Raw genomic sequence first — 25,410 nt, forward strand, 5'->3', positions numbered from 1 at the left:
AAGTGGCAGGTTCTTCTTTTAATATTGTGGAGTAGTGTGCGTGTGTGTGTGTGGGGGGGGGGGGCTGGAGAATTCTTCCCACCAGCAAGAAGCTTGTACAAGATATGGCTCAATAGACTTTCTTTATATTTCTCATTATGTCTCAAAAGTCAACATCGTGTTTGACAAAAGAAACTGAAAGGCTCGCCGGCGCAATAACAACTTCACCGCCAATTCAAAATCCCCAACGGAAACATGATGACACCCTTTTAAGTGCGATCATGTGACGTCCAAACGGAGCCCATCCAGATGCAGCAGAGCATAATACCACAGAGTGGTTCCTTCCTTCCTCTCTGTGTGTGTCCTAACAAAGGCACAATCTCTGGACTTCTTGCGGTGGCCTTTGTATGTCGGGCCGTCCCGTGTCTTTTCCTTTCTGTGCACAGGAGGACGTGTCCCAGCCTGTGGCCATCCAGGCTCTGTCTTCTCTATTCAAGTCCCACAGTCTGCGCCGATGGGCCTGATAATGACCTCCAGCAGCAGGTAGTCAGGAAAGAAGCAGTGAACCGCCATTCAGCAGAGACCAACAGCTCCATTAAGTCTCTGTTGTTGAATGCTAAAGCAGAACATCACTGACAGGAAGTGATGCACTTCACATCTCTGTAGGATTAGTACGAGTCCAGAGAGCCACCACGACTTCTTAGGGTTATCCAATAAAACGTCAACAAAGTCAACATGGGAAAATGAACTGCACGAGTAAAATAGGTTCTAGATAAGTCAATATGTGAAACGTACATAAGATAAACAAATAGCATAATGAGTAAGTAAGTCAATAAAGTAAACAAGTGGGTAAGTCCGTAAGAAAATATTTACAATAAGTAAGTGTACAAGAAAGTAATACAGGCAGCAAATAAATACGGGCATAACTAAGAAACTAGTCTAACGACTAGAACACTAGTCCACCTTTAGTGGTCATGTGACAGTCTTGTAGTTTTTTGTAGCCTAGCGTTAGCTTTTTACGTACAGGTATCATTAACTTGTGTTTGCCGCGGAGCTTATTTCCTGCAATAATCCAAAATCCAACAGAAGATTCCCATCTTCTGTCGAGGGAACCAGCGCCATGCTAACCTCCTGGTCGTCCCTGCAGCGCTCTGTGAAGCTAAACCCTGGAACACCGCTCCCACATTGTCACACGAAGAGACAGTATACATGTTGTTCGTTCTGCGTGTGAAGCACCAGTGTTGTAACCCGAGTGACAGAAGTGGCAGATCTGTTGTGTCTGAATGGAAGAATGAGGCCGGGCCTCGCTGTGCGTCAGAGAGGCAAGGAGACGGGAAGCAAAGCTGCACAGCTGAAGCACATTACACCCCGCACTCGTACGTCTACCAGGATGATATCATCGACGTACGTGTGAAGCGACTGGTGCTGTGTTATGCAGATGTAATATTTATGCCGGAGCTGCCAGCACAGCTGATATCATGGACAGCCGGTACATCGCGCTGGGATGTTGGGTGTAGCACGGAGAAGAATGCAGCAGGCTGTGGAAATGTTTCAGCCCAATAGGAACCGATTTGTAACTCCTGGACATTTTTCAAGGCAACGTTTTATTTAATTTGTCGTCTTTATATTGTAACTGAGTTATTTTGCCCTGTCCGCAACATGCGAGCTGGCTGGTGGGACAGAAGTGAGTCTTCAGACTTGTTTCTCTCATCATTACAGGCGCAGCCTAAAGCTCTGAAACGCTGCCTGAGGTGCTGTCCAGTGTTTCCAGCCCTGGTTTCCATCTGCCCTCATCAGTGGAGCTCCACTTTCACACGTTGGCATTAGCGCAGCCAGCTAAACTCTGTGTGTAATAGTTAATGATGGAGGTTCCCTGCTCCACTCTGAGGCCCTGTCCAGGGAATTTGCCTGGCCACAGGCCTCCCCTGACATCTAATCGTTCTAAACTTTGATTGGCTATGATTGGCTATCTGCCCAGAGGCACGACTTGGATCCAACCAGCTGTTTGACAAGTAAACCAGACTTTTGTTTATTGGTGCATTTCAGTCTAAACTTTTAGCTCTATTTAACGTGCAGCTCGTTACATGTTCAACGTTCACATCTTTACTCTTTGTATCTGATAACACTGAACCATATAGATATGGTATTTTTTTTAAAAGGGAGGTATTAGTTATAATACAAATACTAGTCGCAGAGAAACAAAACGAACCGGGTCTGTCCCCGATGTTAAATACGAACAAATCGCCTATTAGCCGCTCAAGATGTTTCTCACTGCCCTGCTCAATAATTCTATCTCTCTACGTGGCCGCAGTTATGAGGAAGTCAGGTGACGTATTGTAAATAAAGTACATAACACAGGACTTTCACCCAGGAGACGCGTGTTCTTGTCTAATGCGAAACCAAAAGTCAACGTTGCCTTGTTTTCAGTTGCATCTGTAAGTAACTTAACTCATCAGACTTCCGGTTGATGAAAACCACTAAAAGGCAATTCAAGTGTCTTCTTCAAAACAGCAGCTTCACTGGTGTCAATCCTCTTCACTCCCATTGAATATTTTCAAACTTCCTCTTCTGAACTCTTCCACACTCACCAAGTCTCACTATTTTATTACGTTATATTTCATTTAAGGCTGGTGATATTTTCTATTCTCTTCCTTTATAGTTATTCTTGTCAACAAATCTCATGTGCAGCTCCAAACAGTGGATTGTATCTACTGAAAAGTATTGTGTGTTTATTATCACACGCTGATATTTGATAGTTTAATATGAAAACAGAGAAAAGAACAAGACTTTTTCTTTCAGGCACAAAACTTTCAAATAAATCAAAACATCAGTCCCACCTTGACCTCTCTGAGACTTGTGAGGAAAGTGCATATATTTCCTCTGAAGTACCGGTAGTATTCTTTTCTTTAATTTTTTGTAAACTACATTTATTTGATCTGAAACAGACATTTTCAAGCAAGCAAAAAGCGTCCACTCTGTTTCGCTTTGTGGTGCAGTGGTTCATATCTTATGACCCAAAATGAGTTTTGCGTCGGTCTGTTGCTTAAGTATCTTGTGTGAGTGATGTCAGAGCGCCTCACTGCACACGTGGTGCTGGTGGTCACAGTGCATAGAACGTTTAGGTGCAGAACCTACAATTAGAGATTTCACAACATGTTGCGTCACTGTGAAACGCACTGATGTGATGTGTTCTGTCAAGCTCAGTTTGAGAAGGATAAGGAATGCAACCATAACGACTATTTTCTTTATTTTAAGATCAAAAATGCACACACACACACAGACGCAGTGTACTTAATAGAGTCCATTCTATGAAAAGTTATGGATATGTTTTTGTGAAGATTTAGGAAAAGAGGAAAAACCCTTTTTTAGATTTATTTTAGTTGTGCGTCACTTTTAAAACATGTTTTTGTCGGATCACCATGCCTGCCTTGTTAATAAAACACAGTCATGCTCGACTCTCCATGATTGCACAATGAAAACAGAGCAGCGGGCTGTAACAGGGAGACCCGTGGAGTTATGGAGTGTATTCAGAACTGCATCAGCAGCAGCTTAGTGGGTTTCAAGTTCTTTCTTATCACATGCACAACATTTACATCTCAGGTTCACTCCAACTAAGCTCATTAAATATGTAAAAATCTAAGATATAAAAGTAGAAAAGGCCAAAATATAAATCCTATACTAAATAAGTGACAGGCCTTCAGTGGGCTTGTTTTTCCTCGTCTGCTCATATGATGTTAGATGGTAAAGACTAGTTAGTCAGATGATCGCTCCTGAGATTACTCTCATACCTCAAACTGGCTCTTCATGAGTTCACTACAATGTGTTATTAATAAGCATTAATATGATGCTCAAAATGTGTGATCAACATAGTTCTTATACAGTATCCATTGAATACTGACACTCCCCATCTGTTCATGTGTTGGAAACGTAATGCCGGCATAGTTCTAAGGGGAAGTGTAGGACATGTAGATTACAAAAGACCAAGCGTTGGCATTTCTCAGTCGCCTAACAGACTACATATCACATGTCTGGTGAAGACGTGTGATGACAACAGCATACGTCTCTGAATAGAGGAAATTCAAACTTTTTTGATTATTGACATCTTAGTTTGAAAACTCCCACAACTAGGAAAGTCATAGAATTGTCCCATGGATTATCATCTCCATATATAAAGCCACCATACCAGCATTCTACACAAGAGGATCTGTGCCGGCAGCTGAAGCTGCTGAGACACATGCATCTCTTCTTGCACTTCTCAGTATCTTCAAATTTTAAAGATTTTCTTTTAGCGTGTTAGAAATAGGTGGAATGCGGTGTGTGCGAGACCACACGGAGAGGCTCTATCAGAGCTGGGGAGTATGTCTTCATTGAAAGAAGAGCATCCAGCATCCTACCAAGTATTACTTGAGTACTTGCCTTTTCCCAAACAGCTTCCAATGACATCTTGCCAGATGGCCTCATCAAGTGCCGCTGACGGTGGGACAGTAAAACTCCCAGTCAAACGTTCTAATGGCGTTAATGTTAACCCCGTAGTGGAACAGCTTCCACAGGTGCAGTACTACTCAGTTTATTGGAGTCCTGTAACTGTTATGAACACATTCCCCAGCATGTCCACCTGTGCCTGCTGGTCTTTTCCAAAGGCCTATAAAAATGCTACATCTGCCCCCCATTTTTCCACATCCTATCTCAGAGACACTGTTGAATTATCCACTAAATGTTTCCAGAGAAGACAAGAGAAAGTCCCAGGTCTGGATATCTTGCACCCTCTTGCACCCCGTCTGTTCCTGTCTCTTCAGGCTTCTCAGGACTGGAGGTGGAAGCAGGCCGATCCACGTTTGTTGCCATGAGCTGGCTAATGTGGAGGTTAACACGCCGTGTCGTGGGAAATGTGATCAAGTTAATAGTTTAATCAGGGACTGACAGATGCCAACGCTTTGACATTTAATCCAGCATACAACCCGGATCAAGATGCTCCAACATCTTGAAGCCCTTTTCAGGATCAAGGCTGGAACTGGCTCCGTGCCTGTGCAGAGGTAGCTGTGTGCAGCCACCGAAGTCTTCTTGCTGTTGGCCCTCGGACTTTAAAGAAAATGGGCTTTTGGCTCAAAAGTGTGAATGTTCATCTCTATGCGTTCAGCGAGGTTCCAGGATCAGTTTACCACAGTGAAGCACAATGGAAGCAAACGGTTAGATTAGCTGGGATGGAAATATCCTTCTGGGGACCCTCGAGGAGCAGAGGAAGTGAAATCCTCTTCCTGGCACTTTGTCATCACCCCGTCAATTTATGTTGATGAATCCAAATAATTTCACATTTCTTTCACAGATGTAGGGTTCAGGCTGGTTTCTGGTCTCATCCAGCATTCGTCGCTATACCTACCTAAAATAATACACCGTAATTCGTAGGTATCCCACGAAGTATGTTGGTATATTATGCACGAAATCATGAACGAGGAAGTAGAAAGACAGGAAAAGCCCACGAAGGGAGGAGGGGAGGTGGATGGGTCCAACACACACCGATGAAGCTGTTCGTTCCTCATGTGAAACGAGAGGTCAACCTTGATTTATTTGTCATGTAACTTGCGTAGTTAAGTAACGGTACCTCGGTAGCTATTTTAACCCACAAGACAGTAACTAACTATTCCACCATCTATTATGAAACCTAACTCAGTAGCTCACTTAGTTGCCTAAACACAACTGAGTTTTCTGTCAAAACAGAAGTTTATTTTGACAAAACCTTTTATCGTGTGTATTTCACATTGTGGGTCCATGAGCAACTTGCTCACCAACCAACAGCAGCTGACAATGATGGACATGCAGTCGGTACTTGTGTGGACCGGTCCTGCACTTGAATCATAACGAAGCAATGCTGGATATTTTTATGGACTTGCTTGAGTGCATTGGTAACCACCACATGAGACGTGCAGCAGCCTCAAGGAAGAACTGAGGTAATGGGTATTTCACCAGAGCAGCTCTGTGACTTGAATCCCACACAGACGAGCTCGGATGACATTCCTACATCTCTTCCCTCCCGTTGGAGCGCAACGTTCAACTCCATGTTGGCCAACAAAAGAAACCTCAGCTAGAAGATATTACGCATCAGTCAGTAATGATGTGTCTTTAATATAATTTAATTCTCACTCCCAACCTGTCAAACACCGCTGCTTGGTTGGTGGTCCTCGGCGTCTGATACTGACACACGAGGCATCCTTTATTGTCTGTATGAGACGTACCAGGCTTTCAGCTAACGCCAGCATTAACCCATTCACGGAATTATTAGAAAGTCAGGTTAACTGATGTAGAATAAAGAGCGAGCACATTAGTCTCGTTACATAACTGCCATACTTCACTAATGCCAGTTACTTAACAAACAGAGAGAAATATACAGATTTTAACCTAAACTACAATATTTTCCTAAGCCTAACAAGTACTTTTGTGAACTAAAAACTATGTAAGCCTACATTGGAAGTTTATTTTGAAAAGACACGATGTGTGTAACGAGTGTGAACTGTACATTTGCTGTGAACACGGAAGTTTATTCTGAAAAGACACGGACACGCCGTCCCTGACACGTCCAAAACTGACACTTGAGGGGCATCTAGAGGTTTGTTTAGTGTCTTCTACAGTTTTTTACAGACTACATCTTCTGAGAACAAAGAGGTCAAGGTGAGACCTTTTCTTCGCAAAGTGGTGCCTGTTTAATAGATAAGGGAGCGGAGGATGTGTCCAATGAGCTGGCAAAAATGGCAAGAATAGTGTCAGTTTCCACACTGACATAAATCAGGTGAGATTTACATTTAGCGCCTTTAAACAAACAGAAAACCAACATGGAGGGGATCCACTCATGTCTACTGTTCTACCACAGCAGTGTCTTCAGCTGCAGCTCGTACACGCAGCGATCTCAGCAGCTGTGCGTCATTAGTTAGTACTTGGAGCGTAATCGGGCAGAACAGTCGGCGGTTATGAGACGCAGTAGGCTGCGTACTACCTTACTACCACCAGAGTGTTAGCACGGTGTAGTGATGGAGAGGTGGGCTCATTCCCTCATCAATGACTTTATTTTCTCCCTCTGTGACCTGATGAGGAAACTGCATTGACCAACCACAGCGTCGTATGCTTTCATCTCTGAAAAGTTTGCCGCCACAGCACAAATTTAGTTCCCAGTTCATCCCAGAATTGACCTGTGTTTTCTGTATTCACGGTGTATTTCTCGTGCGTGCGTGCGTGTGTGTGTGTGCGCGTGTGTGCGTGTGCGTGTGCGTGTGCGTGTGTGTGTGTGTGTGTGTGCGTGTGTGCGTGCGTGTTCGCCATCTGTTTATGCTTTTGTCAACTTATGCAGGGGGGGGGGTCTTTCAGCCACCATGAACACTACTAAACCAACCTCATATAACTTCACCATTTATTATAAATGGTTGTTAAAGTCCAGAAGAAACCATAATTAGCACTTATCCGTCCGTCTTGGTTTTACGGGTGTTTTTTTGTTTTTGTTAAGCATTCAAGGAAAGATGCAGTTTGCTGTTTTTTGTGTGACCGCAAAGATTTGTTTCTGGTAAACAAAGCTTCCAGTGTTGTGCTGGTATAGATGTAAAAATGTGGGCATCGGGTGCCCACTAATTACATGGCAAAGTTCAACAATGAATTATAAAGTAGTGTATTGCGCACTTTTATTTTAAAAGTACTGCTATATGAACAAAAGGGCAATAACATTTGGTTCACGAGATGCAGGTAGCATGTTTCATACTTAATGTGAATATAATTCATACTTTGTTGGCATCTTATTCTGAAAACCGGATGTTCGTCTGAAGAAACCGGATGTTGTCTCACATTAATGTTTCCGCTAACTTTCAAAGTCCTTCGCTCGCTCCCGATCTGTGCAGCTCTGCAGCAACACTGAATACTTACTGTGGAAAGCTGTCAGATTTTAGCCACAACAACGTCGTCAGTTATTCGATTCAGAGCAGACATATTGGTATTGTTGGCTTTCGCTCATATCAGTCGGTTTTACTCAGCGCTTGTGTTGGTGACCTGTCCCAGCTGTTTGAGGGTCCGTATTGATTTGCTTGTTCAACAATTGGACACTTTCCTGGCCAACATCTGTTTATATATCTATTTGTTTATTTGTCTGCTGTATATGTATATACTTTTTCAAAAAAGCACACAACATCAAACTCTGCATACATGGGTGAGGGTGATTTTCCAGTCTGGTATTTAGTAACAGTTACAGAGTAATTAAGACAAATTGTAGGAAAGTCTGTGACTCAGCAGATGTTTTCCAGGTTGTTTTTGACACGTGTGATGTGCTCTGTGGTTTCTCCTCCGGTCCTCGGTTAAAAAATGCCAGAAATCAGACACCCCTTCAGCTTCAATGACAAGTTTGTGGCTCCTAAAAGACATTCCTGAGCATATCCAAGCACCAAAAATATCCAAGTTAGTATCCAAAACCTAAGAAGTAAAAGATGTCTTACAGAATAAAATACAGTAAAATCCTTGCTATGTTCATTCATAAGTTACTGATCAATAACATGTATTGTAGCTTATTTTTTATCCCAGATTCTAATGTCAGTCAGCTCGTCCAACAGGAATCCAACTGTGTCTAAAAACACCTGTCCAGAGTGTCAAGAACTCTAGCATGGACAATCCAGTCCCTTTAGCTCTGGGGTGTAAAAAGTTAGTTCTAGCTCCACCATCAGGTAAAACATGTCTCCATGGCCAACATTTTCATTCATGAGACTGTGTCTAAAAAACTAATGGCCACATTTCCATCATACTGTCTTTGTCTTTACAACCAAAATGAAAATATTCAGAGCACATCGTTTGTTCCAAAGGAGCCAAAAGCATTCTTAAAGCCGCATATTCTTTCATTGAAGATGAATGGGTGCTTGTCCTCAGAACTTCATTCCATCAGTAAGCCAGTGTCAGTGCTGACTGGTTCCCCGTCTTGTGCCGTCTTCTCCAGGGATCTACCTGTTGGACATGATCTACATCGACTCAGCCTATCCTGCCTCGGACAGTATCATAGAGACGGAGCAGCGGACCAATCAGATGAACAACCTTCTGAGGCTCATCTCTGACCTGCAGATGTCATGTAACTATGGTAGGAAATGAGACACGGTGTCTACATCATCCAGTAGAAATGCTACATTACCTGCTGAAAGACGTAACGCGTGATGTGAGCTGACTGACTGACTGGCTTTAGGCCTCCAGCCTTAAGTAGACTAATGCAGGAGTATTGTCCTGTCAACAGTGTAACTTAGGTCGCCCATAGATTCATGACCTACAGCTTTATCAGCATTTAGGTCTTTCTCTCTTTTTTTGTACTTGCTGACATTTTCTTCCACTACCAAAGTGATGAGTCCTGTATTTCATTTTAGCGGACAATCAGAGCTGTCCTCACCGAGTCAACGTCTGTACACCGATTCTTATTGCGTTTCTTATTTTGTATCATTTATGTGTTTTCCTTGAGCCACAATGATGAAGGAAATCCAGCACACACTCCATATGTGGACCGTCAGATCGAGTGACTTCTTCCAACCTTTTTTTCCTTCAGATTACTTGGTGATGCTGCCACATGTCCAGAAGTATCTGTTGTCAGTTCGCTACATCGAGGAGCTCCAGAAGTTTGTAGAGGACGACAACTTCAAGTGAGTTTAATCTTGTTTCAACGCCGAAGTCCAAACCCCCCAGAGGATGAACCCTCTATTGTGGACACTTTCTTCTCGCCCTCTATTGGCCAGATTAGAAAGAGATATACTGAAAACTCTGTCCACCTCGGTCACAACACAAGCTTTTCGCCAGCACATGGTTCATGGAAGTGGGCGTGAAATTGACAGGGGTCAACGCATGGGAAGTAGGGCTGGAAAAAGGACAGGCAGCTGGTTTTGTCTGTCTCCACAGGGAGCTCGTTCGTCCAGCAGCCGCTGATGACTTTCTCAGGCAGCGTCTCACATCCTCTGCTTAGGAATAGGTTTGTCTGTCTGCCTTTTTGAAGCCTCAAGTTTGGCGCTTTCGCCGTCGCCATCTTGGATTACGGCCGTCGGCCATGTTTGTTTTTTTGCAACCAATGAATGGAAGTTACCATACTTGGAATATGGAGGAGTGACGTAGATACGCTGTGTACGTCTCTTGTTGCAGTAGCAACCTGTCAATCACAGTAAGGAAACACACTTTCCACATGTGAGCGTTTGAATGTGTGAGGGGCTTCTCTGTGTGTGTAGGCGAGTCCACAGAGGCGTCAGCTCTGTCACTCAATAAAGTGTTAAATCAACAGTCAGCTGGCTACATCGACATGATGGAGGCACCAGTGAAAAGCAGTAAAGGACGAGGTGTTGCATCGGTTCCCTTTGTTAGACATGATGAAGTAGAACGATTGGCCTACATCAAGGAGATCAAAACCCTGATATGATACAGCTAAAACTCACATTCGCTTGTATTCTTATCAATATTAGTTGTTAATGCATAAGGATCTAAACAACTGAGATTAGCATTGATGCTATTGATTTAAACTGTTCAGCTGTGTGCTGTCGTCTGGCGAGATCACATTATAGCAGGAATTCTCAAGCAACTTTGGAAGTTATAACCAGTATGTTTTAGGATTTCTAAGCAGATTTATGGGAGATAATGTCATCAAAGTCTAAGTCTGAAAGTGCAATTCTTACTCAATCTTGAGAGTTATGACTGACAGGTTTGTGGCACAACTTCACACAATATCTTTGGCTCACGTCTCCCTCCTTGACCCCCAAAGTTTCTAAAGACTAAAGTTAGTCAGGTGTGTGTGTGTGTGCGCGTATGCCTATGGTGAGATGCTCACAGAGCATTCGAGTTGTGACGAGAGGGAAAACAGATGCACAGATGAAGCCGGGCTGATTGCGTGATGTAATGTGGCCATTACACATGACAGGCTGCGTTTGAGGCTGTAGCTGTAGCTCATGATGTGTTCAGGGACAGTATTGCGTGTAGGCCTCCTGTGTTTTGGCAGCACTCAGAGCCCAATACACAATCACTGTGGTTCCGTGGATTAAAAAAAACTGAATAAATGGACTTGAAGTTTAAAAACTATGCTTTGGATTATTGTTATGCATGTACAGTGAGTCTGTTCAACCGTGTAATGTAATTTATTGTGCAATTCCAGGCAAAATGAATTTCAGCCTAAAGCTGGCAGCTGTACTGTCTTGACTGACTTGAAATCAGGATGTAACTGCTGAATCCTGTCTTTCAAATACAACCCCGACACAGACTCCCTTCATAGCTGGATATCTTATCGATCCAAATGACTGAGCCGTGTGTTCCCTTTTCTTAACCCACCTTTCACATCAGCAGATGATGAGACAGCAGGAAACCTCAATGCCCAGTGAGACGTACTGTAGGCTGGTTCTGATCTGGCTTTAATCATCTGGGGTAAATAAATAGCGCCATGGTAAAAAGCTCTGGAATTGGCTTTGTGAAATGTTCGGATAATCTGTTCGCGGTTCAAAGACAGAGTTTATGCTCATACTTACGAGCATAAACTCTGCAGCATTTACCGACTGATTAACTCTGTAATGAAACTGCTGGAGTTGATGTCACAGCAGTGAGCGAGTGATGTATTTCTGTCTCGACACTAGTGAGCATCAGTTGATCTGGGAGCAGCAGTGATGTGGTGTGTCTGATGGAACCCATTTGTGTTGCAGGCTGTCTCTGAAGATTGAACCTGGAAACAGTTCCCCTCGCATCGCTTCTTCTAAAGAAGACCTGGCAGGTAAGACGCACTCGTGGTAGAGCTACACCGATGGGGAAAGTCCTCCAGTGGTTTGTCTTTCATTGAATATCAGGTGTTTATTTCAATTACAAACCACAGTTTGCATTATCGAATGACGATATGATTCATTAGATATATAGAGTTATGGGATACTGTATATTTATGAAAGTTAAAGAGATATGCTGTGCTATGCACTTACGATAGGGAAGATGTAACGCTTGAGGGGGTGAGTCTTATCTCCTATCTCAACCAGCTTGTCATGGAGCGGGTGGGAGACGTTCATGCTCTTTCCCGTCACTGCCACCAGAGAATCCAAGGCTCCTCCATTCACTGAGCTGGTCTACTAGCTCGAGGTGATGCCAGAACATCTAGCAGCCTGTTGCAGACATTGTAGATGACCTCTGTTTCCAGCATGTTCCAGCCTGCCGTCCAGTGGGCCAGTCCACTTCCTTTATTTTCCTGTCTTGTGTTGAGCAGGGGTTAGGAGGGTTTCATCTGGACTGGGCTGCGGTGATGTAATGCAGAAAGAACAAGTCAAGAGCTGGATGTAGGTCAGAGTAATGAAGAGGGATGAACCCAGAACACATCAACATGTGTGATTATTTATAATAATAGTAATTTATCAATAAAAAAATAAAGAACTGGGCTGCGTCCTACTTCTCCAGTTGGAGGAAGTTATTTTTTCCCCTTTTTCTGTTTTTTTTTATCAATTGCATTTTTTTTTGGGAAGAAATTTAGACAATAATAATAAGAGTAAGTAGAGATGTCTTGAGATCTTAAGGATCAATCTATTTGAATGGATCGTATCGGATGAAAGTCGATCACATTTCAATCCTGACTTGACTCTACTGTGTTAGTGTCGCAGCGCTCCTCTTCTGCATTTTGATGCATATGCGAGTGGAAATTTACAGAAGTGCAATACATTCACAAAAGAAAAGAAAAAACGATACACCTTATCTCGTAATTATGATTTACAAGAAAATGAGTTTTGACATCTGTATTAGCGAGATACACATATTCATATTCATCTCTACTCAGTGTACAAACATCCAGGTAGCAGACTCTCACCACAGCCAGCGCAGACAGTCACTTCCACCTGTCGGCAGATCATATCAGCTGTTACTGATGAACCTTAATTCTGTGAGTAACTTGATGACAGAAGATAATAATGTCCATCGCAAATAAAACCCCATAAATCCTCAGTGATCTAATTAAATCAGGTAGCACCATCATGCCTCTGTCTTCTCAAACAGCCATGACTCATAAACTCAACATACAAACCACACAGACTGAAACCTTGCTGGTGTTCAGAGGATGTAAGGTATCAAAGACTCCCTTTACACCTGGCATTAAAATGCATCTCCACGTCCAAAGCTGACACTAGAGGGGTACGGAGAGTCTTAGTCTGAAGCGTTGGGCCACTGACCAAGCGTCGGTATTTATACGTCAATGTTCTGCTCTGTGTGTGTGATTACAGTAGAGTTCTGCTTTTATATGTAGTTTGATCATTAAAGATTCGTCAGCCCGACACACGGAGGAAACACACACAGCCGAGGGAATGAAGAAGAAGAAACTGTTTTTATTATCATATACATTTTTACACATACACAAAATTTGACTACTGCATTTGACCCATCCCTGGATATAGGGAGCAGTGGGCTGCCATTGACAGGCGCCCGGGGAGCCGGGGGTTCAGTGTATTGCTCAGGTACACTTCGACACGTCCCAGTCGGGGGTCGAATCATTGACCTTCCGGTTCCCAGACGACCTCTTAACCCAGTGAGCCACGGTCGCCCCCGAATGGATAGAAAAATAGTTTTGTTTTAGAAGATCGACATGCTGTGGTTTCACAATACTATGTAACATATAATCAGCTTTATTCTTTGAAAAATGAACTCCTATAATAAGCCAGGGTTTTCCTTGCTTGAGCTTGAAGGCATAGAGTAAGCTAACGGCAGCTAACGGCAGCAACATGTCAGCCGTGTCCTCAGGCACCAAACACACTGATCCTTTTCCATAGACTCATGTCTCACAGGCCGGCCAGCCACATGCTGGGATTTGTTTGTAATCGTTAGTAGCTGCTATTCTCTCTCTTTACCACTTATCATATGATTTCATATGATTACGTTTAAGACAATCCGGTGCTATTAATCGTTATAAAGTGACAGTCATGCGGTGCTTGTCACTGGACTGACCGGAGTAAATTAAGGAAGGGTTTCAATTTCAGTGCCTGTTGATTACAAAAGAATCTCTCTGTGCCAAGAGTGCACCGTGCATCAGCCGCTGTAATAAACAGCAGTGAGTCATTTAGGAAGGAACCATGTGTCTGAGCTATTACAGGGAAAAGTTTGGCCCCAGGGTGAACGTGTGGCTTCTGTCACCAAGACGAAAAACAAACACAATGTTATTTTTTTTCATAAAGACATGTTTTTCTCATTGTGACACACCAGCCTAGCTCGTTAAAAAATGTTTCCCGTTATGATAAATTAGCATGACATTATCAAGATAGGTTCTGGCTTCTGACCATGAATGGATGAGGTGGTCCGCCATCTTTTGGTTTTGTGCGTAGGGAAAGATGTGCGTTGTGGAATATGGGATTTGTCCTCCAGGCAGAGAAGTTGGGCCACAAACGTTCCTCTTAGATCTGGCTTCCAGGTCCTCGCACTTGCCGTCCAGCCGCTTGAGTTGGTTGTCAGCCACTGTGGATTCCAGAGTGTAGTGTGGATGACGAGTTGATTTTAACAAAAATATTACATTTAAGTTACTCCGTCATGACATTTAATAGCTTAGCATCCAAAGCAGCGCTGCTGCCTGCATTCCCCTCTTTCAGAGGTGAGGCATGCTCTCCCGGGGTCTGTTGATTGCCTTCGTCCAGAAGTTGTCCAAACGAATGCTAAACACTAACAATGGGCGCAACTGTGCAGAAAATCGATTGGTTTAAGTCATGCTCTCTCTTACGTACCTGGAGTAACCCCATGTATTGTATTGTATTTTATAGGCTGCTGTGAAGTAATATTTGCCTCTGAAATGTAGCGGAAAAAAGTATAGAGTGAAAAAAGAAAGCAAACACTGTACAAGAGCCTCAGAATCGTACTGAAGTATGCTCGAGTACATGTACTTAGTTACTTTCCACCATTACGGGTCAGCAGACGTGTATTGTAAAAAGTACAGCAGACATGCTGCCTTGTACACATTAAATGTAGATGTGAACGTAACTGATGAAAAATTTGCATTTTAAGTTATTTTTCCTTTTACTCACTATTCAACATGTGTATATTAAACGTGCTGCTTTGAATGGACTTGTACATATATTTGTTCTGACTTGAATGATATATGAGTGTTTCATCAGGACATAAAAACAGCCGATTTTTCCTGCTTAAGCTGGTCCGATGATCATTTATATAACATGGCAGGAAAGGCCTGTTCTGGCTGTGTCCCCTGGCTTGTTGGCTCATTCAGAATAAACAAGTGTCATGCACTTCACACACTGCCAAACAGAAGAATTGGGTTTACTCACTCTCTCCATGTACAACCAGTCAGTGTAGGATGACATGGGGGAGCAGAATGTGTGCAAGGACAAAAACAAGAGAAAATCCACGTGACATGATGTTCATACATAACGGCTGTAAACGGGAAGAAAGCCCTCTGGTGGTGGTGCTGTACGTGACTCTAGCTCAGATCATCCCAAGAATATTAGCTCATTTCAATTTTCACAACAGTACAGTATAGCCCATGAATGCAGATAAGGAGTGCCATGGTTTTCAGAAAGTTCACAGTATTCACGTTGGCAGGACTAACAAGGATTTTAAATACTTGGCTGAGACCAACCAGCTGGAAATATAATGGTACACGGTCTGAAGTAGTCAAAGAATGATGATACAAAGGCATGAATTAGGATCTCTGCATCAGCCATGAATGAAAGATATCTGATTTTAGCAATGCTGCGTAGGTGGAAGAAGGTGATCTTGGTGATATCTTTAACGTTCTGATCAAAAGAAAAAGTTCGACAAGAATCTTAGTGTTTCATTCGATTCAACTCTGAGATATCACACAGTTGTCTGTTGGTTGATCAAACTGTTGTCTATGTTGAGCAGGACAATGACCAGCATGTTAGTATTATCAGAGTTTAGGAGCAAGAAATGACTAAACATCCAGTCTTTCACAGCAGACAAGCAAGCCTCTAATTCAATCATTTGGGACGGATCATCCACGTTTTTAGGCATATAGAGCTGAGTATCATCAGCATAGCAGTGGAAATGAATTTGATGACTGCGTATAACTTGGCCAAGAGAGAAAAGCAGAGGGCCGAGAACAGAGCCTTGAGGTACTTTGTATTTGTTGATGTCGTATTACTCAGGGTAAGTAAGATTGTAACCATGCCAGAGCCAGGCCAGATACGCCAAATTGTTTACCCTATCGCTCAAGGTTTATACAATTATTAACAATATCAAAAAGAAGTACTGCGATCCAGCAATAGAAGCACTGAGGTGGATTCCAGATCCATAGAAAGCAGAAGAGCATTCACGACTTCAGTAAGTGCAGTGTCTCAGCAGCAGCTGAGGTAGCTTAGAGATGAGCTAACAGCAGAAGGACATGTCCAGCTCCTGTTGTGACATCACAGCTTTTCTGTTTGTGCCTGCATTGTTGAAGCTGCCAGTCCTAGTGTGTGTGCATCTTCCTATCAGCTGCATTAAGCAAATGACACCCACATGTATTTAGCAAAATGGTAAACCAAAATAAAGTGTAGAGCCACCATGGCCCTCCAGAATAGTATTAGTGCTCCTTTTCGTGGATTAACAGATAATCTTTGGCTGACTTGCAGCGAGCACATTAACAAGACAACAGCCAAAAGTTTGGTTGGTTCTTTCGTCAAGTTACGCACAGAATTAACGTTGGCTACAGTTGATGCCTCCGCCAACATCATTTTGACTGTTGATTGTCACTAACAATGAAATGCTTGCTAACATTACATGGAATTTTTTCATTAAACTGTTGAAACCCTCTTCTACTGTAGATAGAACTCGTCTGGGATAGTTATTGGTGTTATTCTTTAAACAACCTCTAGCGCAACATTTTTTAAAGACAGTTTTTCCACCTCTTGGCTTCTTTGTTAAAATTCCAAAGAAATATTGCTGATGTCACTCAATTTCAGTGTTATGTATTTTGATTTTGATTGTCATGTTTTTTTTTTTTCTCAAATTATTGTAAATTGTCTATCGCTTGCAGTGCATGAACAAAACAAAATATGATCATCAATCAAATTCAGTAGAGCTTTTGAAACACTGACATTATGACGTTTGTAAACTTAAAACGTTAAAATCTTTATCTGGATGTTTGGTGAATCAGTATTCATTCCATACATCCATCGACATTATTAGATATTATTAGGCGTGAATTTGTGTGGGGAGAAGAAGAATAACATTTGTATACTTGAAGTGAGTGTTCAGACTTGGGTGCTATTCTGCTGAGTGTGCAGAAAGCAAGCCGCAGCAATGTGTCTTTACTAGCTAATAGTAGATTCATTAAGGCAGCCTCCGTCCCAGAGGGATCACTTTATCCTGCCACATTACATTCCTGTAATTCTGACTTTACCACATATGTTTCGCGATTACAAAATTGCAGATGAGTCAACATTTTCCTCTTGTTTGAAAGAAAGATTCTATTTTGAACCAATTCCATAGAAACATAATCAGTGGGAATCGATCTGCTTCCCCCACCGAAATACCCAACATGCACAATCACATACAGCTGTCCGTCAGCAGTTCCTACTCTAATGCTCGTGGTACTTAACACCACACAATTACTTTGTACAAGTTAGAAGCATTCCAAGCTGAGCATGATGAACATAGACTTCCCTGCCTGGTCCAAACTGGTCATGTCTAGCTGCTTGAATGGCCCCAGTGGATTTCCAGTGAGAGGGAACAGAGAGTGACTCAGAGGTTCCACCGCCACATAATGCACGTGAAAGCTCTGATTTAATTTACCAATCCAACTCAGTCCTGCCAGAAGCTGAGCAGAACTCTGGCTGGACTGATGATAGCATTATATGGGCAGACCTGTTGACACATTCACACAGTTGCTTTACAAAGAGCATGTAGACAGAGTCCCTACAGTTGATGAAGGGATTGGTTTCCGATGGAAATAATGTTTTTTTTATTTTTTTTTATTCTCTGCCTCGCTGGCTCCATCTAGTGGATCTGATTCATGTAGTTACCAACCTCGCTAAGCAGGCAATGACACAGAGGGCACATGTTTACTGTGTGTCATTTAGTTTTGGGGTCATTTCAAATGGTTTTGGGAGTTTGCGCCACTCACTAATCCTATATTATGTAGCCGTGTCTCATCAAATACTGACGCTTGGTCAGTGTCCCAGCGCTTAAACTATGATCCTCTAGGTACCTTTCCAGGGATCAGTTTTGGACCAGGCTGAAACCTCCGGTTCTGCCGAGTGAAGCCAATGCTGAAGTGTCCTAAACCTGCATTATCTCTAATGTCCAGCAGGGGGCGACTCCTCTGGTTGGAAAAAAAGGTCTGACTGTCTGGTAGTCTATAAGGAAATTACTCTACTTCTCTCTTAATTTATTCCCTCAGTAAATATTGTAAACATGAGTTTATGGTCTCAATCTCTAGTTTCAAGTCTTCTTCATGATGCTCATTTCGTGAATTATGGTCCATTTTAGAGTCAATAGACCATAAAGCAGAGTATGCTTGCGGGCTTAGTGTGATTGACAGGTCACTGCTGCTACCAGAGCCGTACACTGCTTCTCTATGTCAGTGATTTTCAACCGGTGTGCCGCGGCACACTAGTGTGCCGCGAGAGATCGTCAGGTGTGCCGTGGGAAATTTTCTAATATCACCTAATTAACCATTGTCGGGTGTCTGTGCTGTAATAAAGTGTCGCAGATAATGTAATACTCTTCTATGGCAGTGGGTGGCAGCAGAGGGATTTAAATACCTGTAAAGACAATAGAGTTAGTGCTGCGCGACACGTGACAGTGACAGTTTGGGATCAAAGCAAGACGAGCAAGTGACAGTGATGAAAAAAAAAAAAAAAAAAGGTGACAGTGATGGAGAAGTTTTTGAGAAGGGAAAATGCAAATGCCGAACAGGGCCCTGGACAAAATTCTGACCCAGATGAAGGCCCAAGTATGAGTGGTCGACAAAAGAAAAAAGACAAGACGGTGAGCTCGAGGCAATACAGCGAAAGCTATCTTTCATTTGGATTTACGTTCACCGGGGATGCAACGGCACCGAGTCCGCTGTGCTTGGTGTGTGGTGAGAAGCTATCCAATAGCGCCATGGTGCCAAGCAAGCTTAAACGCCATCTCCAAACGAAACACCCTTCCGTTCAAAACAAGTCGATGGACTATTTTGTACGCTTACGTACAAACAATGAGAAACAGGCAACTGTTTTGAGAAAAACCACAAAGGTAAACGAGAGAGCCCTCAAAGCTAGCTACCTTGTTGCTGAACTCGTAGCTAAAACAAAAAAGTCCCACACCGTGGCAGAAACATTAATACTGCCAGCTTGTAAAGCCATTGTGAATGAGATGCTCGGCCCTGACGCGGCCAAAGAGATCGCTAAAGTGCCTCTCTCAGATAACACAATTGCCAGACGTATTGATGACATGTCTGCGGACATAGAAACTGTTGTTTTGGAAAAGATGCGCATCAGTAAGAAATTTGCCTTGCAACTTGATGAGTCGACGGATATTAGTGGACATTGTCAGCTCTTGGCCAACGTGCGTTTTGTGGATGGAGAAGCCATTAGAGAAAACTTCCTATTTTGCAAGGCACTGCCAGAAAAATCAACAGGAGATGAAATATTTCGGGTCACGTCGGAATATCTTGACAAAAGCGGGCTTACGTGGGAAAACTGCACAGGTGTCTGCACTGATGGAGCCGCAGCGATGGTCGGGCGCATCAAAGGCTTCGTAAGTAGGGTCAAAGAAAGAAACCCAGCTGTTACTGTTACGCACTGTTTTTTGCACCGCGAGGCCCTCGTTGCAAAGACCTTACCAGCAGATCTAGGTCCTGTGTTGGATGATGTTGTGCGCTTAGTGAACTTTGTGAAGACGCGACCTTTGAAATCTCGCTTATTTGCGTCTCTGTGTGAGGAAATGGGAGCGGAACATAAAGTGTTATTGCTCCACACGGAGGTCCGGTGGCTGTCGCGCGGCAAAGTGCTGGCCCGTGTGTATGAGCTCCGAGAGGAACTTAAAGTGTTTCTGACAGACGAGAGGCCCGATTTCTCAAAGCTGCTTGCAAGTGATCAGTGGTGTGCAAAGCTGGTATACCTGGCTGATATATTTCATCATCTGAATGAACTGAACACACGGATGCAAGGCCGAAATGAAAACCTGCTTACAAGCACTGACAAAATGAACGGATTCCGTTTAAAGGTGCAGCTCTGGCAACAACATGTGCAGCGTGGCAACCTTGAGATGTTCCCACTCACCGAGAAACTGCAGGATGGCAACACTGCTGCAATGTGCGAGGTGATTGGCAAACATTTGAAAACTCTGGAGGAGAAGTTGTCATTTTATTTCTCTTCAGCCTTCACAGAATGCCTTGACTGGGTTAGGGACCCATACAGCTCAGCATCCGTTGCTGGAAAGGACATGACTTTAAAGGAGCAAGAGGAACTCATTGAACTGAAACAAGATCGTGGTTTAAAGCTAAACTTTGCTGATCTTCCTTTGGACAGTTTTTGGTTAGCTGTTGCCAAGGAGTTCCCCATTCTGGCCAACAAAGCTATTTTGACATTGCTCCCGTTTTCAACCACATATCTGTGTGAGCTGAGCTTCTCAAGCTTGACAGCGATAAAAACTAAAAACAGAGAGAGACTGAGAGCTGTTGAGGAAGAGCTTCGTGTGTGTCTTTCTACCATTCCTGCCAGGATATCCATGTTGTGTTCATCGAAACAGGCCCAGGTTTCACACTAAGTGAGTACAAATACATTTAGAAACTATATTATTAACTATATGTATTATATGTACTGTGTTAGTGTCTTTTTGTGTCATTTTGGTTGGTGGTGTGCCCCAGGATTTTGTAAATGTAAAAAGTGTGCCGCGGCTCAAAAAAGGTTGAAAATCACTGCTCTATGTCACTCCTCCACAATCCAAATATGGTCACTTCCGTTCATTGGTTGCAAAAAAGCCAAGATGGCGACGGCCAATTAGCCAAACTTGGGGCTTCAAAACATCAGTCCACAAACCAATGGGTGACGTCACGTTGTGACGACTACGTCCCAGTCTATGTTTGGGACGTGTTAGCGTGTCAGTTTTTGCTCGCTACAAGCATAGTGTTTCTTGAAAATAAACTGTTGTGTTTACAGGAAACAGTTTCTGCTTGTTACATGCATATAGTCTCTTGTTAAAATAATGCTAACGTAGGTTGGCTTAGTTTTTAGGTTTACTACACAACAATAGTACTTGGTTAGGGAAAGAGTGTGGTTTAGGTTCAAATAAGCATGTTTGTTCCAGTAAAGGAATGTACACTTAAAACAATACTTTTTAAATATATGTGTGTATATGCCTCTAACAATTATACACTAACATTAAAAAGAAACCTTGTCAACATCCAGAGATGCATCTATAAGTCTGTTTTGATCAACACTAGTGCTGTAGCAGTGATGACTTGTGCTCTGTGTTTCAGGTCTGTCCGAGGTATCTGCCTCTTTGCGGTATAACCGACGTCCTACCTGCCCCGACGCCTCTGTGGGGGTTCATATCCCCACCCCCCCTCCCTCTCACCACAGGAAGAGCCACAGTCTGGGAAACAAGTGAGTGTGACAGGTCTTACCCCGAAGGTATATTCAGGATTCCTACAACATTTAACATCTCTCTAAACTCATGTTAAAGCCTAACCTGCACACTCATACACAAGTTTAAAAGTGTTGAATAAGCTGTGGAACCTCTCGGGGCTAAACTTCATCAACTCCCAATGCGTTTAGTTGTAAAGAAAAAAAAACCTCTTCCTGTGTTGAAATTTCATTTATGACTAAAAAAGAATGAGTTACTGCACAGAATAATACCTGAGGCTGTGTAGAACAACGTTTCTACATATAAATGCACTTTACCACCAGGAGCACACAGACTCAGATGAGGTACAACCACAGTGTAGCACCACAGTGTAGCACCACAGTGTAGCACCTCAGTGTAGCGCCAGAGTGTAGCGCCAGAGTGTAGCGCCAGAGTGTAGCGCCAGAGTGTAGCGCCAGAGTGTAGCGCCAGAGTGTAGCGCCAGAGTGTAGCGCCAGAGTGTAGCGCCAGAGTGTAGCAGAATAGTGATTGATTGTTACGCTGTAACAGGAAACCGCAACGTGTTTGTGGAATAATACAAATAAAATGTGTAGAGGAACTTCAGACTATAAACTCAGTGGACTTCTTTTAAAATATCTTTCAAGACTGAATGTTATCGTTAGGCTTTTTTGTAATTATTGTATATGTCACTTATGTGACATACAATACAATACATGTAGGCAAGGCAAGGCAAGTTTATTTGTATAGCACATTTCAACAACAAGGTAATTCAAAGTGCTTCACATAAAACCATTAAAAGCATCAAAACATAAGGCAAAAGAAAAGGAGATTTAAAAACAATTAAGAACATTCATTAAAACATTAAAAAACAGTGCAAGAAATAAAATGCAGTAGTAAAATGCAGAAATGCAGGAGATTGATTAATATATGAATTGAATGTGGTTCAATTAAAGGCAGCAGCAAACAGAAAGGTCTTCAATCTTGATTTAAATGAGCTGAGGGTCTCAGCAGACCTGCAGCTTTCTGGGACTTTGTTCCAGATATGTGGAGCAGAAAAACTGAACGCTGCTTCTCCATGTTAAGTTCTGACTCTGGGAACAGAAAGTAGACCGGTCCCAGACGACCTGAGGGGTCGGGATGGTTCATAAGGTAGCAGCAGATCAGAGATGTATTTTGGCCCTAAACCATTCAGTGCTTTGTAAACCAACAGCAGGACTTTAAAGTCAATTCTTTGTTGGACAGGAAGCCAGTGCAAAGACCTCAGAACTGGAGTGATGTGATCCACCCTCCTGGTCTTAGTGAGGACTCGAGCTGCAGCGTTCTGAATCAGCTGCAGCTTTCTGACGGACTTTTTACAGAGACCTGTAAACACACCGTTACAGTAGTCCAGTCTGCTGAAGATAAATGCGTGGATAAGTTTTTCCAAATCCTGTTGAGACATAAGTCCTCTAATCCTTGATATATTCTTCAGGTGATAGTAGGCTGATTTTGTAATTGTCTTGATATGGCTGTTCAGGTTGAGATCTGAATCCATAACTACACCTAGATTTCTGGCTTGGTTTGTGGGTTTTAACATCAGTGACTGAAGCTGAGCGGTGATTTTCAATTGTTCGTCCTTGGTACCGAAAACAATTACTTCCGTTTTATCTTTGTTTCATTGAAGAAAATTCTGGCACATCCAGTTGTTGATTTGTTCAATGCAGTTACCCAGCCCTTGTATGGGATTATAGTCCCCTGGTGACATAGTTATTTAGATTTGTGTGTCGTCTGCATACTTATGATAACACACTTTGTTGTTTTCCATAATCTGAGCTAGTGGAAGCATGCAGATGTTGAACAGAAGAGGCCCCAGTGTTGAACCTTGGGGAACACCACATGTCATTTTAGTCAGCTCTGATGTGTAATGAGCTACAGACACAAAGTATTCTCGGCCCTTCAAGTAGGATTCAAACCAGTTAAGTGCTGTGCCAGAGAGTCCCACCCAGATTTTTAGTCTTTCTAGGAGTATGGCATGGTCGACCGTGTTGAATGCAGCACTGAGATCTAGTAAGACTAAGACTGAACTTCTGCCATTGTCTATGTTTAAGTGGATGTCGTTGAAAACCTTAACAAGAGCAGTTTCAGTGCTGTGGTGCTGTCGAAAGCCTGACTGGAAAACATCAAAGCAGTTATTTACGGTCAAGAAGTTGGTCAGCTGTTGGAAAACTGCTTTTTCAATTATTTTCCTCAAAAATGGGAGGTTTGTTTATTGATTTGGTTTGTTATATTGGCCTATAATTTTTCATCGTTGCGGAGTCTAAACTAGCTTTCTTTAGGAGTGGTTTAATAACTGCAGTTTTTATGGCTTGTGGGAAGACACCTGAGAGAAGGGATGTGTTTACAATTTGTAAAAGATCAGTGGTCATGCAGTTTGAAATATTTTTGAAAAAGTGTGTTGGTAGAATATCCAAGCAGCAGGAGGATGACTTCAGATGTTGTATAATGTCTTCTAGGCTTCTACGGTCGATTGAATGAAATTGTGTCATGATATTTGAATGGATGTTATTCAGAGATTGGGACAACACATATCCTGTGGTTGATGTGGAGGCACTGACTGCTTGTCTAATTTTCTGAATTTTGTCAGTAAAAAAGGAGGCAAATTGATTGCATGCCCAGGTGGATTGGAGTTCAGCAGCTACCGACACTGGACGGTACAATACATGTGTGTGCTTTCATCCATTATTATATCTTCACTGTTAGCTGTTTTATTTGTATTTGATTGCTCTTCTGCTTTCTTTTATTTGTGCTTGTTTGTGAAGCACTTTATGTAAAATAATAATCAGAATAATTATAAAAATAACAATAATAATTATTATCATCATCATTACTAGTAGTAGTAGTAGTAGTAGTAGTAGTAGTAGTAGTAGTAGTAGTAGTAGTAGTAGTAGTAGTAGTAGTAGTAGTAGTAGTAGTAGTAGTAGTAGTAGTAGTAGTAGTAGTAGTAGTAGTAGTAGTAGTAGTAGTAGTAGTAGTAGTAGTAGTAGTAGTAGTAGTAGTAGTAGTAGTTGTTGTTGTTGTTGTTGTTGTTGTTGTTGTTGTTGTTGTTGTTGTTGTTGTTGTTGTTGTTGTTGTTGTTGTTGTTGTTGTTGTTGTTGCTACTCATTTTATTATTAATAATAAAATAACAATAATAAAGATATCAATAATAATAATACAACAGCAATATGTAGCCATTCAAGCAACAAAACACAGCTAAGCAATACTGATTATATTTATTGATACATGCAGAGCAGAGGTAATAAATTACAAGTTGGGAAAAGGGTAATAATGTTCCATTCACCAAACACATAAGCCAGGCAGCATAGGATGGTGAGATACAACTATATTAATGGCTCACATGATATGAAAATGTTTTCCCCGTTGTGTCCGCAGCATGATGTGTCAGTACGGCATGTCAGAGAGCCGGAGCGCCACGTTTCCCGTAGAGAAAGCACGACACCTGCTGGACGACAGCTTCTTAGAGTCTCAGAGTCCAGTGAGAAATGACCCGCACACTATGTCTGTGTCCAACGGCCTGTCTCTAGGTATGTATCCACAGTACGGCTCATTATTTTCAACATTATAACATGCAGTGACATTCGCTTCATGACAGATACAATGACGCTGTGTCTGTGCTGTAGAAGAGTAACACTGAATAGTTCAGGCTGTTCTCATCCACAGTTTGTCCTTATACCTACAAAAAGTAGTGCACTGTAATTTATAACCTATGTCACAGTGAGCCAGGACGTGCAGGGCTGCTCGCAAAGAAAGTCAGGTGACTTAATATAAAGAGCAACAAAGTTCACGTAGGGAGGAGGTCTGGGTGGATGGTGGGGTCAAACAGACACAGGACTTGTTGTTGGCTTATTTTACCTTATTTAACTTATTTATTGAACTAACGCCGCGTGTGTACGTTAC

General features: G+C 42.4%; 1 protein-coding gene across 1 annotated transcript in view; it reads left to right on the forward strand.

The window, feature by feature from the left end:
- LOC306792773 (ras-specific guanine nucleotide-releasing factor RalGPS1) overlaps positions 1–25,410 on the forward strand; it is a gene marked incomplete at its 5' end in the record, with an annotated part of 57,073 nt that overhangs the window by 25,356 nt on the left and 6,307 nt on the right. The window contains 5 exons of the mRNA XM_079290073.1: positions 8,933–9,070; positions 9,524–9,617; positions 11,643–11,710; positions 21,368–21,494; positions 24,886–25,037. Coding sequence (XP_079146199.1) covers positions 8,933–9,070; positions 9,524–9,617; positions 11,643–11,710; positions 21,368–21,494; positions 24,886–25,037 — 579 coding nt within the window. The remainder of the gene's footprint in view (positions 1–8,932; positions 9,071–9,523; positions 9,618–11,642; positions 11,711–21,367; positions 21,495–24,885; positions 25,038–25,410) is intronic.

This window comes from Melanostigma gelatinosum (assembly GCF_949748355.1).
Source record: "Melanostigma gelatinosum genome assembly, chromosome: 18".
NCBI classification, from domain to species: domain Eukaryota; kingdom Metazoa; phylum Chordata; class Actinopteri; order Perciformes; family Zoarcidae; genus Melanostigma; species Melanostigma gelatinosum.